Raw genomic sequence first — 12,901 nt, 5'->3', positions numbered from 1 at the left:
ATAAGGTGAATTATAAAAATGAGACCTCTCTAATATATATTTTTTTAATAAAAAATTTATGCATAAAATGATAAGTATCAACAAATTCTTTTATTTAAGTTTACTTGCACATATAATTATTAAAATTATAAACTAAAATTTACTTTCATATATTAAGATTGGAAGGAATCAGTATAATGACTCAAAACATTAAAAACTGGTTTTGTTGCTTTATAGTTTAGCAATATCCAGTTTACAATTGACCCAACGATCACTTAAATACTACTTTTCTTGCGTTTTTAGCTGCAAAATCACTGATTAAGTTTGTATAATCTAATTTATCTACCAAATCCTTTTCAATCTACAAATCACAATCCACTGATTATCTCATATCTGATAGCAAAGAAATTATAAAAAATAATAAAAAAATTAATGAAACAAATTAGGACAAAAAATTAGAAAAAATTATTCAATTAAAACTGATAAAGACTTAGGTAAAAAAATTAGGGCAAATTTATTATTCCACTAACTAATAAAGAAAAAATGTAGAAAAAAAATTATTTAATAAAACCTGATAATGAGAGAGAGGGGACTTACTATGAGAGAGTGTGTGTGTGAGAAAGAGAGAGTGAGTCGCTAGAAGAGTGTGTGAGAGTGAGAGAGTAAGTCGCCGACTCAATTAGTGTTGTCTACTGTGCTACCCTGCTTTATGCTTGCTTGGTATGCTTTTTTTCATCACTTTATGAGAGAGAGAGAGAGAGCATTGACTGAGCAAGCAGCTGATGTATTGTATGTATTGTTCTTCTTGGGCCTCAAACACTTTTTTGTATATATTTTCATTTTGATAAATATGGGCCAAACTACACTTATAAATAAATATGGGATAAATCACACTTATAAATAAATACAAGTCCAATAGAATATTTTGAGGCCCTTTAAATTGGCCCTAAAACAAAACAAAAAAAATTAAGCCCATAACACTTTACTAAATTTGAGGGTCTTTTTTTGGGATTTAAGGCACAAACCTCACTAGCTTTAGGCCAGGGTCGACCCTGGTGGCATTGCTAGTAAGGCTAACGAGAGTAGGTAGATAAGTTCAGAATGGGCTTGCTACACTGTGCCAAAGGTGGTGATCCAAAGATAGGGGGTATAGTTAGGAGATTATGGTGGATGCTCAAACAAAAAATGGTGACTTTATTTGCATTCTAAAAAATTGGTTGGACACTCCAATTTAATGATTTTTTTTATTATTATTATGTCCCTATCAAAGTGACCAAAAAAAAGTGTAAATTGTAGTGTTTTGAATACTTCCATCTCATAATCAATCTCAATCTACACTTCTTCGTTTTCTTGTCACTTTCTTTATTTTGCATCTTCACACTCAACCCTATTTTTCTTAAATTCATCGTTCTTACATTCTATTTCATCATATTGAAGTCAACAATGACAATAAAGAGATGTGTCTAGGCTATTTTTTCCTTTTATAGAGAAAATGTAGGTTTTTGGTTCATTTTCATCGTTTTTTATGGATGATAGATTTACGGAATTTGTTCGGATCAGTATCAAACAATTACATTTATTCAAAAACTTGTTTCTAAAAAAAAAAAATCATATACTTTGCATTGTGTTTTCGAATATTTAATTTTTTAACTTGTTCATATTCTAATTCCGAACAAAAAGAACTATACGATATTATATTTCTAAGCAAATTACATATGTTCAGAAACTTATTTCCAATTAAATCTAATTTTGTTCGGTATTGAGTATCTAAAATAATAAAAATATTTGACTGTGTGTTTCCATACGTCGAAGTTGATGTTTATTCAAGCGAGACAGGGTGGGCTCTGGTTGAAGAGGTTTTGTACGGGGAGCAAATATTTCAGCGTGCCCGTATTCCTTTCTTCCGAGCTCCATCGATGTCCGATCACCTGCGAGCAAGTAATGGTGAGCTACCCGGCGGTGTGTGGCCGGAAAAACCCTCCGACGGTCAAGTTAGCACACACCTTAGGATGGATAGAGAGAAGGGAGAGAGTGTTTGAGTGTAAGAAATCCTTACAGATGTGTTCGTGTGTCGCGTATGGGGGGCGCAGACATGCTTATATACCTTCTGACCCCCATATCCACTCCCAGTCGTCTCCTGACACGTGGCTCTGCTATCCCATCTGTCAGCATAAACCATGCCATTCACCACCTAACCTCAACTGCCTGACTTCGCAGCTGGAGCTCGGCAGCCGAGCTGCTCTTCCTCGGCCATGTCATGCTTCATACTCATGCGCCTAGCCGGACAAACACGTGGATGACCGGGCTAGGCGGCATCTCGGCAAAGCCTAGCCCGGGCACCTCCTTTGGTTGGCCTTCCTGCCGGTCAATTAACTATCTCGGCTGACGGCGCCTTTCCGGGCGCCGGTCTCTCAGCCTGTCTGGCTTCGACCATCCTCGGACCGAGCATCCTGGTCTGACCGGTCACTTCCTGGCCGAGCAATTTCTGTACGGTCCGGGGTGGCACACACTCGGTCCAAACTCTGTCCGGCCCAAGTTTTGGCAGCCCTTCTCTGGGCGAACAGTGGATCATCTCGGCCCAATGCACTGCTGGGCTCTCAACCTGATCGGTCGATATCTCGGCCAAACTCCAGATCATAAATCACCCTCTTAGGTTTGATTTCTTGTGTTACTTCTATGCAATGTTTTAAGAATCAAACCAGTGAACGAACCAGAAAAGAGATTAGGTGAACGGGTCACCAATTCAACCATTAGGTTGAATCGGAATCGAACCGTGACATAATAAATATATTAAAATTATATTTAAATAAAAATATAAATTAAAAAATTATAAATTAAAAATATTAAATTATCTTAATTATTTCTCTTAATATTTTTTTACTAAAAAATATAATAATATATTTTAAAATATTATTTTTACCATTTAATGGCCCTCTCTCCTCTTATTAAATGCCCTATGTTTTACCCATAAAATTGGTTCCTGTTCCCAACAAACAAAACAACAGTAGCTCTAACCTCCAATCTTTCTAGTCTCAAAGGAGATGCAAGTGGAAGAAAAGAGAGAGAAAAAGGGCAAAACTTTCCCTTTTACCAAATAAAAGAAAGCGAAAGTTTGAATTTTTTTCCCTATTTGGATTTCTTCACTTTGATCTCTCAAGCTCTATGTAGCTCTACTCCCCCATTTTTGGTTTTTCGATTTGGGTTTGTAACGCCGAGCCAAGAGGTTAGTGGACTTGTTTCACTATGTTCTCTAGGTCTCTCATCTCTGGTCTCTCTCTATAAGATCTACCTAAATGGCTGCTTTGGAAGATCAGCAACAAAAAAGAAAAATATATCTGATTATATATATATATATATATAAGCAAACAGGCCCAGTTCAATTAACTCGTGAACGGGTCGACCGGCTCATCAGTTAAACCACCGGTTTCACTGGTTCTCTATAAATACATCGATTTTTTTATTTGAACGGTTTAAGAGGGTCAACCGGACCGAAATCTCATCTGGTCACCGATTCAACTTGTTGAACCGGCCAATCCGATCCAGGTTTCAAAACCTTGCTTCTATGTGAAAAGTTGAGTTTGAGAGAATTGGGACCAATTTGGATTGTGGGGGTGTGGTAAGTATCTTTGCTAGGATTTTTGAAATATAATATTAATAAGTATTATTTGGATGTCCAAAATAATAGAATAAATTTTAAATTTTAAAATGAGGTGTCCAAAATATTGGAATGTCCAATCAATTTTTTAGGGTGAAAATAGAGCCACCCAACAAAAAGAAGGTAGAGAGTAATTAGATGGCTTCTCCTATAGTGTGCAGCACTACGTGGGTGCACAACATATGTACCCCATTATAAAATTGTATAATTTTATCATAAAATTTTATAATATTAATAATAAAATATATAATTTTGTCACAAATTGGTGTGAAAAAAAATACCGTAATCAAGCCACAAGCTTTTGCAATATCAACCACAAAATTGTGAACATTTTGTTACTTCAATTTGTACGAATTTTAATATTACAAAATTTTATAATAAATTTATTTATTTTGTGATAAGATACATATGATATACACACTAAAAGGGTCCACACCATAACATTTTCGTAGATAGTAAGGTCCAAAAAAACAAAGGTGAGGCTATTTGGCAGCATTTGACTGTCACATAATTTTGATAAAAAAATATGTATGTATAAATTTTTTGGAAGAATGCTAGAAATTCACTATTCATTATGACATTCTAAGAGAGTTTGGCCTTAGGTGATTGACTTGGTGACAGATCAAAATTTGTTGTGACTAATTTAAAAGAACATTTTTCGGGGTCTTAAACTTTTTTTTTTTTTTTCCTTTTTCTTATGGCATGGATTTTCTCCATTATATATTTGTAATAGAGAATTTCCATTACAAATCTATAGCTATGAAATAAAAATATAAATTTATAATTATTTTAAATTAAAAATATATATTATTACAATCTGTCCATTACAAACATAAAAATTATATTGGAGAGAATCACAATTCAGTACGGACTTTAGGTCTTATCCAAATCTTGAGGTTTTGTTATTTCCTTCAAAGATTTTTTTGCACAAATTTTGATTGATTTTTATTTGTAATGGACTTTTTTCAGAACAATTTCAAATTTTAGCATCATCTAGCCCCTTTTTTTAAAAAAAAAAATCAATGAGCATCAAATATTCTAGACTGACTTAAAAAATGAAAACATTTTGACAAAAAATTGAAAACATATTCTTGCTGTTTTTTAGTTTCTTTGTTACTGATATGACCTCTTTTAGTTTTCTATTGTTTCATGCATTTGGTGACACCAGACTCTGGCTTTACTGTGTTTCTGTTAATGAAGTTCTCACGTTTTTTCAAAAATATAAACAAAATTGTTAACTTGTATGTCCTATGAGCACATGTTAGGAACTATTCTTTATTACACTTGCTTTCATGCGAGATGTACTATGTTTTAAATGTCTAAACATGAGACCTAAGCTAAGGACATATATTAACAAAATCTAAAATAAATAAATATTAAAATAAAATAAAATAAAATAGCAAACAAACAACAGAAAATCCCCCTTTTTTGGGGGGTACATCAAATCCACCAAACCCAAGCCCAACAATTACACACAACCCACATAATGGAAAATCCCCTTGTTCTGCTTCTCTTTCCCCCTGCTGTTTTCTACCTAATTTATACCAAACATTGAAAAAATTTGCTGCTCAAGAAGTGAACATAGCAATACATCAGAAATACAATAAACAGCAACAAGAAGGGAGCTGAAGAATCATCCTGAAATGCATTTTCAAGTATTTTGAGCACCCAGAAATTTCCAATTAAAAGAAAAACAATATTAATGTACACCACACAATGTGATTCAGCTTGGTACAAACAAATTTATAATCGTAAACACAACCCTATAATTCAGAGCATTCAATTAATTACATACAATTGAGGCATTGTTTATTTGCTTGGCTGTTAACAAGGGAAGATTTCGGAAATGGGATATAAAATTTAAAAAGGGATTAAACACGCTAAAACTCGGTACCATCAGTCACAGGGATTCTCTTGGTTTGCATTGCTGTTACGAGACCACTGTTTTCTTTACCATTAGGCCATCTAGAGACCCTCTTACCTTTGTTTTTCCATAGCTTTCCAGCCACCAGCTTAAGTCCACTCCTTAGGTAAGTCGTCATTAGTGTCACAAGCTCCCTGCAGAATGAAAAATACCGATAAGATCATGAATTACTCAAATTTTCAAGAAAAAAAATTACAAGTGCAGCAAAAAAAAAATTCTAGTTCCACAAAATTGATACTAAATAGGCTATTTTAGTAACTTTTTGGCTAAAATATGTTTGGGGTAGTATGTTTGGGGTAGCTTTTTGGCTTTTTACGAAAAGATGTGCAAAAAATAGAGAGAAAAAAGAATCTTTGACTTTTTGGTATATGTTATAGGCTTTTTGATTTTTTTAGTAACTTTTTGGCTTTTAGGCTAAAATAGCTACTTGCCAAACGAGGCCCAAGGTTACTAATTAAAAAAAAGAAGGAAATTATACTTACAATGGTGAGCAAGGAGATAGACCTCCCTTCATGAAGTAGACGAACAAGAATGAATCATAATACTGGCCATTAATGAAATAAAAATCAGACAACCTTCGCACACACTGGAAAGACATTTTCTGGTACAAACGGATGGCGGAGTTATTGTAATAAAGCACGTGGAGGTAAACTGCTTGGCACGTTGGAATCCTTGAGGCATATTTGATAACTTTTCGAATAAGTGCAGTAGCTGAAAATTAAACACCAGACAATTTATTGGTTACCCGAATGTTAGAAGTTCAAGAAACATGTCAAAAAATAAAGAAACCACTTACCTACGCCAAGGTTTCTATAAGATTCTACCACTCCCAATGTCAGAATATAAACTAGTGTTTGATCCGAGTCTGGAGAGTCAGTTCTGAACAAATCTTCTATCTGCAATGGCAATGTTGCTCAAATTGATTAGGACATCCCCTGGAGCAACCTAATTTTCATGTGGTTTGCAAAAGTAAGGCCCCTTGAAGTGCTTATTTGGCAAATCATGAATCGAATTGTGACTCTCTTTTTAAAATAGTGAATCGAGAATCAGAAGATTCACTTTATTTAGCATAATACATGATTTTATATATGTATAGAAATATAAAATATACACAACGTTTAAAATGAAATAAATATCTATAAAATTAAATTGTATGTATATATATACATATAAAATCATGAATATTAATATAAGTATTGATATTTACTTTTCTTGCACCAAACTAAAAGTTCCACAAATTATGCAAATAGAACTGAATCCCACACAGTCAATCGTAGTGAATCGCAATTGAATTTTATGTTTCACTGAATCTAAGATTCAGCAGCACGAATCGAGCCTTATTGTATGAAACTCGTATTGAATCGTATGAATCGAATCATGAATCTCAAGATTCTAACAACCATGCTTATAAACCCCTGTTCACAGTATCAGAAGAAAATAATAGAAATAAATAGGTCATTAAAGGCTCACCTCGCTATCTTTTGCCACAAGGATTCGTGTTGTGACAAATCCAATAAGTTCATCACTTTGATTGTTGGGCCGACTGCGGTCAACTGCTCCCCAGGATACAATACCATTGCCATTAGCAACATTATGGAAGAACTCAGATTCGTAACTGTGAGAATCAAAATTTGCTTCTAGTCAAAAAGAAAGAAAACACGTCATCTTAAAGCTGATCATCAGCTAGCATAAGATGAGATGAATTAACCTGACGGGGAATAGATCATTATGGATTTTCTCAAGCACCTCTAAATCAGAGGGTCGTATACGCCTATAAGATATGTCTGGACGGTGGGCGCCTTTCAAGTCTGCCATTGAAGAATATTGCATCAATCCCCAGCAAAAACTTGGAGTATTTCTTGAAGAACTTCTTCCATTTATGCCAAATCATCATGGAGGGCCATGCAGTTGATGCTGCTACCCAGTAAAGAAATTTTTCTTTGCATTAATTCCGTGTGTTTGCAAGCCAGGTAACTGCAGAGACATTAAAAGTGAGAAACTAAGGAATGTGTATAAGTCATACCAAGTTGAAAGGAAAATTGAGCTGATATGGATAGTTTTAAAGGTGACAGGTCTGATGACATTGTGTTTATCAGGCATGAACCGCATGCATTCTTTACCTTTGTTGAGTTCTGGCAAATTTTGTCACAGAAGACTACTACAACATTTTCCATCATATTTCTCTACTTCAAAGTGCATATTTGCAAATACACTCACCCAATGCTTGTATGACTAAGAAATAAGTAGAAGTAACCGGTACTTAGATTCTCTTTTTTTAACAATAAATTATGGAGATATTTGGAAACCCATGGTAGTCAACTCCAGATAGCAGTAAAATTCAAAGTTCCCTTTTCCTTTCCTCAATCTTCCAGGGATCCTCATGTAATTTTAAGCATAGTAAAAATTATATATTTAATTAGAATAGCGATTTGGGGGGGGGGGGGGGGGGGGGGAAGGAGACAGAGACAACCATAACATTTGTAAATTACGACTACCGATATTCTGCAAATATGATATGAACCAGAGGTTCCACTTTCTAGACGGCATCTTCTGTTAGCATGGCACATGAAAGATTTATTAGAATAGAAGTTTTTTCTTTTTTCATTGCTACATGCTTACATGAAGATATGTATATTCACAAATATGTATATATATATACAACTCTTCATATAAAAAGTACTACCTTGACAGCTCCCTTGACAGTGAGCTCCAAACTAGAACTAGTCTTATTGGACTCCTTAAAGCTGGTTCTTCACACACGGCCTGCAGAAGTCAACCAGATTGATCATTTTGCCAATGACAAATTTCCCAAGAAAATAAGGAAGACAAAACTATTACTAAAACACTAGAACTATACTTACCCAATGGTAAAGTTTATATATAGACAAATCACGTCAGTGTAAATTTAATATGCTAGAAAAACAATATGACAGCAAAAGCTAGCACACGTAAATTGTTTGTAGCGGCTAGCGATATGCTATTCGAAGTTATAACCAACTAATCAGCTAAAACAAGCAAAAGAAAATTTATGTCAACATTTGACTAGTGTTGCCAAGAAAAGCATATAGAATTCTAGAAAAAAAAATTAAAAAAAATAATAATTAGAGGAATTCCTCAACATAAAAGGATCACCACATAATTAGAAAAATCAAAATCAGTTAATAATTGGAAAAATCAACTGCAAAACATAATTAAGGTACAAACTAGAGTTTAATGTCGAAATTAGTTAAGAATCCAACCTACAAATTAAAGTGTAATGCCAAGAGCAGATATGGGTACTCCAAGAAAGAGAGAGGGTTGTTGGGAAAAAAAAAAAAAAAAAAACAGAAAAAATGGAGAGAGAAAGAGCTGGAGAGAGAAGTTTATTGAAAAAAGTTTTAATCGGCGATCATTGACCCTAATTAGTCGATCATCGCAAACAGTGAATGGAAGCAACTTCGTGACAATGAGAGAGATCAACACAGATCTCTATAATGGCCAAAAAAGAGCCCTAAATATTTTTTTATCATTGCAAAAATACCTATATTTTTTAAGTTTGGAAAAATAGGCACAATGTAATTGCTACAGTACTCCTATATTTTTTAAAAATTACATTTATGCCCTAAAGTACCCACAAAATTATCGGAAATGTACCCATCCCATACCTAAGTCGTAAGTATGTCGTACCCAACAATAAAAAAAAATAAGAAAAAGTAAGCATGCAGTCAGTATGCGTACCCATGCCAAGTATGTATCCGGTACTAATATGACAATATTTTCAGATCTACCATGCTTCATAGGGGTACCATACCCGCAAAAAAAGATGGACCGTCCGTGGCCAAAAGACGACGATGATTTTTTAGTTTGTCTCCACTATTTCCTTCTTTTATTCTATGTATTTACCCCTCTTGCATCTCATGAAAAAAAGGGGGTGAGTGAGCTTAGAGAGTGATATGGTTGTTTTTAACATGTTTTATTTGAATATCATGGCTATTTTGGTGTTCAAATGTGTAGACATGCTTCATGAATATGTGATGGTTATATTATCTCACTGTTTCATGTTTTTTACATCTCTATATTTCTTTCTATTAGATGTTTGTTGTTTGCTACTTTTTTATAGTCATATCAACTCAATGTGTTTTATGAGTGTTTTTTGTGGAGTAATTTGATACAATACTACAATTGATCCAGCTTCTCCTAGTTGATACAAAGAGTTTAGTTAGTTCCATGTTTGTGGGGATCACAAGTCTATGGGTTTCATTACTTGTATTGGGATTTTGTCACAGAAATTCTACATAGGGAGATTGTTACAGAAGTAAGTTTGGTTGAATATTTTTATGAGACAAAACTATTGAGTCGATGTGTCATTTGCAGGCATGGTTGTAAGGGTAGTGGGCTTAGGTTTAGAGTTGTGAAGCATACATTTGAAGATTAATTCACAGTCCATGTGATTCTTCGCTTCTTACAAAGGCAAAATTACATGAGCACTAGTATTAGACTGAGGACACATTATCAAATGCACCAAAATTAACCTGATTTCTACTATAAAAATCTCTTCTCTTATATCCATTAAATTGATTTTGAGAAATATATAGAAAAAATATAAAAATCCTAGTGGCCCACTCGAGCACTTTTAATTTTGGCCTGAAGAGATCCTAAAGAAGCCTGCTTGAAAGCATGCCCAAAAGGTCGTTCGAGCAAGAGTTCACCAACTGAATTCCTAAGGTCTCTACCTGAAAGTGTGCTCAAAGTCCAGCTCAAGCACGCAACAGCCTACAACCTGAAAGATGCTACAAGCTCCACTAGAAAGCATACTAAAAAACACACTAGAACATGCATACGGAATTTTGGCAAGTTCAACTTCCATTCGCCAAAACCTATATAATCTTGGCTTCCTACATCAATTAGAGGGATGTGCATGAGCAGGCCTTAGGAGAGTTGTAGAACTTTATTCTTCTTCTTCAGAAAAATATTTGCAAACCCTTGATGATCTTGATCTAAGAACAAAATCCTCCTTTTTTGCTTAACATATATGTTCTAGATTTAGATCTTCTTTGCAAAAAACAATCCTCACACTATTGCATGACACATTCATCTCTTGGTTGGTAACGAAGCCATGTTGAACAGAGATCAGAATGAGGAGCTTCATGGTTGGCTACTGAATCGAGAGAGTCTAACAAGATCAAAGCCACAAGGAGTGAAAAGCATGCAAGGAACTTTGCGGAAGGCTCATAAAGTTAGCTGAACTAGATAAAGGTTGAAATTCCTTTCATCTAGTGTCTTGTAACTGTTGACTTAATAATGGATTTCGTTAGGCTTGTTATGCCGGTAATTCTGGCTTGTTATGCCTGTGATTCTTATCTCTGGGACGGGTTTTTCTCAAAATTTCCACATAAATCGCTTGTATTTATTTATTTTAATCTTTATGCAATTTGTGGATGAATGCCTTGATTGATTCACTATAACTTGGTTAATTAAAATTTGAAATTAATAATACTTGATCAAGTTTGACCTATTCACCCCCTTTATGCACAAGCTAGAACTGACTTCAAATAAGAAACAAATCTTTATACAGATATGCTTGCAATATATATATAAGAATACATTGACATATCATATTAAATTGACGATGTACATGCATAAATAAACCTTCACAAAAATCAATAGAAACCTCAGTCGTCAAATTGTGTTGTAGATCATTACTTCCATAAGTGACAAATTGAGAGAAGGCAAAATCAAAATTAGTAGGGGCAAACTGAACCCTCATTTCACCCATTTTGGGGGGAAAAAATTAAACTAGAGTTGAAAACAATGTTTTCGAACCCAACATACCTTTGCCCTTGGAAACAGAAAAAACAAACTAAACAAAATAATTGACATTATAACCATCACCTACAACAAAATACCATAAAACTACTCACGTCCTGACAATGTTATGGGTCTGCCGACGTGGGTCCTCAAAGCCTACCCTAATGGTTGTGTTGAGCCAATTGCCCAATCATATGGCTAGAGGAGACAGCCTATCATCGTGCTTAAACTTGTAGTTGCATACTGAAATATTCATATACAAAAAATTAGAAAAGTTTAAAGCCCTTTTTTCCTAAGTTGAAGACCTGATTAGCTTGAATTTGGTTGCTAAGATATTTCATATCCATATCTGGAACATTCATTACAAGTTTAAATTCCTATTTCAGCCTATCTCAATATAAAATTTTAAGCCATCCCCAACTGAACTGGGGGGAGAGAGAATTATAAACTAGCTAGCTAGCCATCTCAAACAAGTAGGACTAGAAATTCCTTGAATTACTCGATTCAAAAACAAAAACAAAAACAAAATTAATTCATACTGTATAAACAGCCATGGCAAACTAACATCACAGGATCGATTCCATATATCAACCGAACGAAGTTCAAATTTTCAAATTCAAATTCAAATTCACAATTATCTTCATCAAACAGAGAAAAATTGAAGGCAAAAGCTGTTACCTCGTGCTGGAGAGAAGTGGTACCAAAGCCGCGTGAGAAAGAGTTTAGAGAGAGAGAGAGAGAGATCGGAGGGTTGAGATGGAGGAGAGAGAGAGAGAGAGGAAATCAGTGCTTTTAATGGAGAGAAATTTTGTTTGGTTGAATGGAAAATGAAATGAAATGAAATAGTTATAAGTATATTGGAATCAAATGCTTTCTTGGCTTGGCATTACAGAGAGAGGACGCTTGATGCTTTTTCGGGTTTTCTTGCGTCACAGTCTATTCCTTCTTTCTTTCGTTCCGTCAACGACTCATCAATGGCGAAAGCATCATCAATGAACCTCCATTAGGAAAAACACAACAAGGTGCCTACACATCACATTCCTTTTCCTTTCCTAGTGGTATAACAGTGAAAGGGTAAATTACGCTGACACTTACGAAGGTTTATATTTATTACATCTTTTGAAAATTATATTTTCTTTACCCAAGTTTAAAGTTTGATTATAAATTCTCCTATCAGTAATTTAATTTTTTTAAATATTAATTTTATTTTTATTGGGTAAATTATATGGACACTCTTTATATTTTAAAAATTATAATTCCCTTCTTAAGGTTTAAAGTAGTATTAATCAATTATTCACTCGATTGGTATTAGTCGAAAAAAAAATTAATTAAAAAAAAAAAATAATTGAAAAAAAATGTTAGTAAAATTTTTAAATTTCTATTTAAAAACCAATATAAACTCATTTTTTGAATTTACTTTTTTTTCTCAAATCTACAAACTGAGACAATCATTTATAAATCAAAAAAATTATCAAACAAATTTTTATGACAGTTTTTAAAATTTTTGTAATATATAAATTGAAAACGGAAAACGAAATAGTTACCAAACAGACTTC

The 12,901-nt window shown here is 34.0% G+C and overlaps 1 protein-coding gene across 2 annotated transcripts; it reads right to left on the bottom strand.

Annotated features, from left to right (window-relative positions):
- Positions 1–5,282: 5,282 nt before the first annotated feature.
- On the bottom strand, positions 5,283–12,438 carry LOC114322683 (Acyl-CoA N-acyltransferases (NAT) superfamily protein). Of its 2 annotated transcripts, XM_082885852.1 has the most exons (8): positions 12,024–12,419; positions 11,459–11,588; positions 8,242–8,321; positions 7,267–7,532; positions 7,029–7,173; positions 6,355–6,454; positions 6,041–6,269; positions 5,283–5,692 (listed from the first exon to the last, which is right to left on the bottom strand). In XM_082885852.1, exons 4-8 carry the CDS (start codon positions 7,386–7,388, stop codon positions 5,515–5,517), a joined length of 774 nt encoding a protein of 257 aa, XP_082741978.1. In that variant the 5' UTR covers positions 7,389–7,532; positions 8,242–8,321; positions 11,459–11,588; positions 12,024–12,419; the 3' UTR covers positions 5,283–5,514. The 2 variants fall into 2 exon arrangements, with proteins under 2 accessions (XP_082741978.1, XP_028125844.2); XM_028270043.2 differs by lacking the exon at positions 11,459–11,588 and having other exon boundaries at positions 12,024–12,438.
- Between the last annotated feature and the right edge of the window lie 463 nt (positions 12,439–12,901).

The sequence above is a fragment of the Camellia sinensis genome, chromosome 1, assembly GCF_055761805.1.
Source record: "Camellia sinensis isolate YWXY chromosome 1, ASM5576180v1, whole genome shotgun sequence".
NCBI lineage: Eukaryota > Viridiplantae > Streptophyta > Magnoliopsida > Ericales > Theaceae > Camellia > Camellia sinensis.
This window is presented reverse-complemented; position numbering and strand designations above follow the sequence as displayed.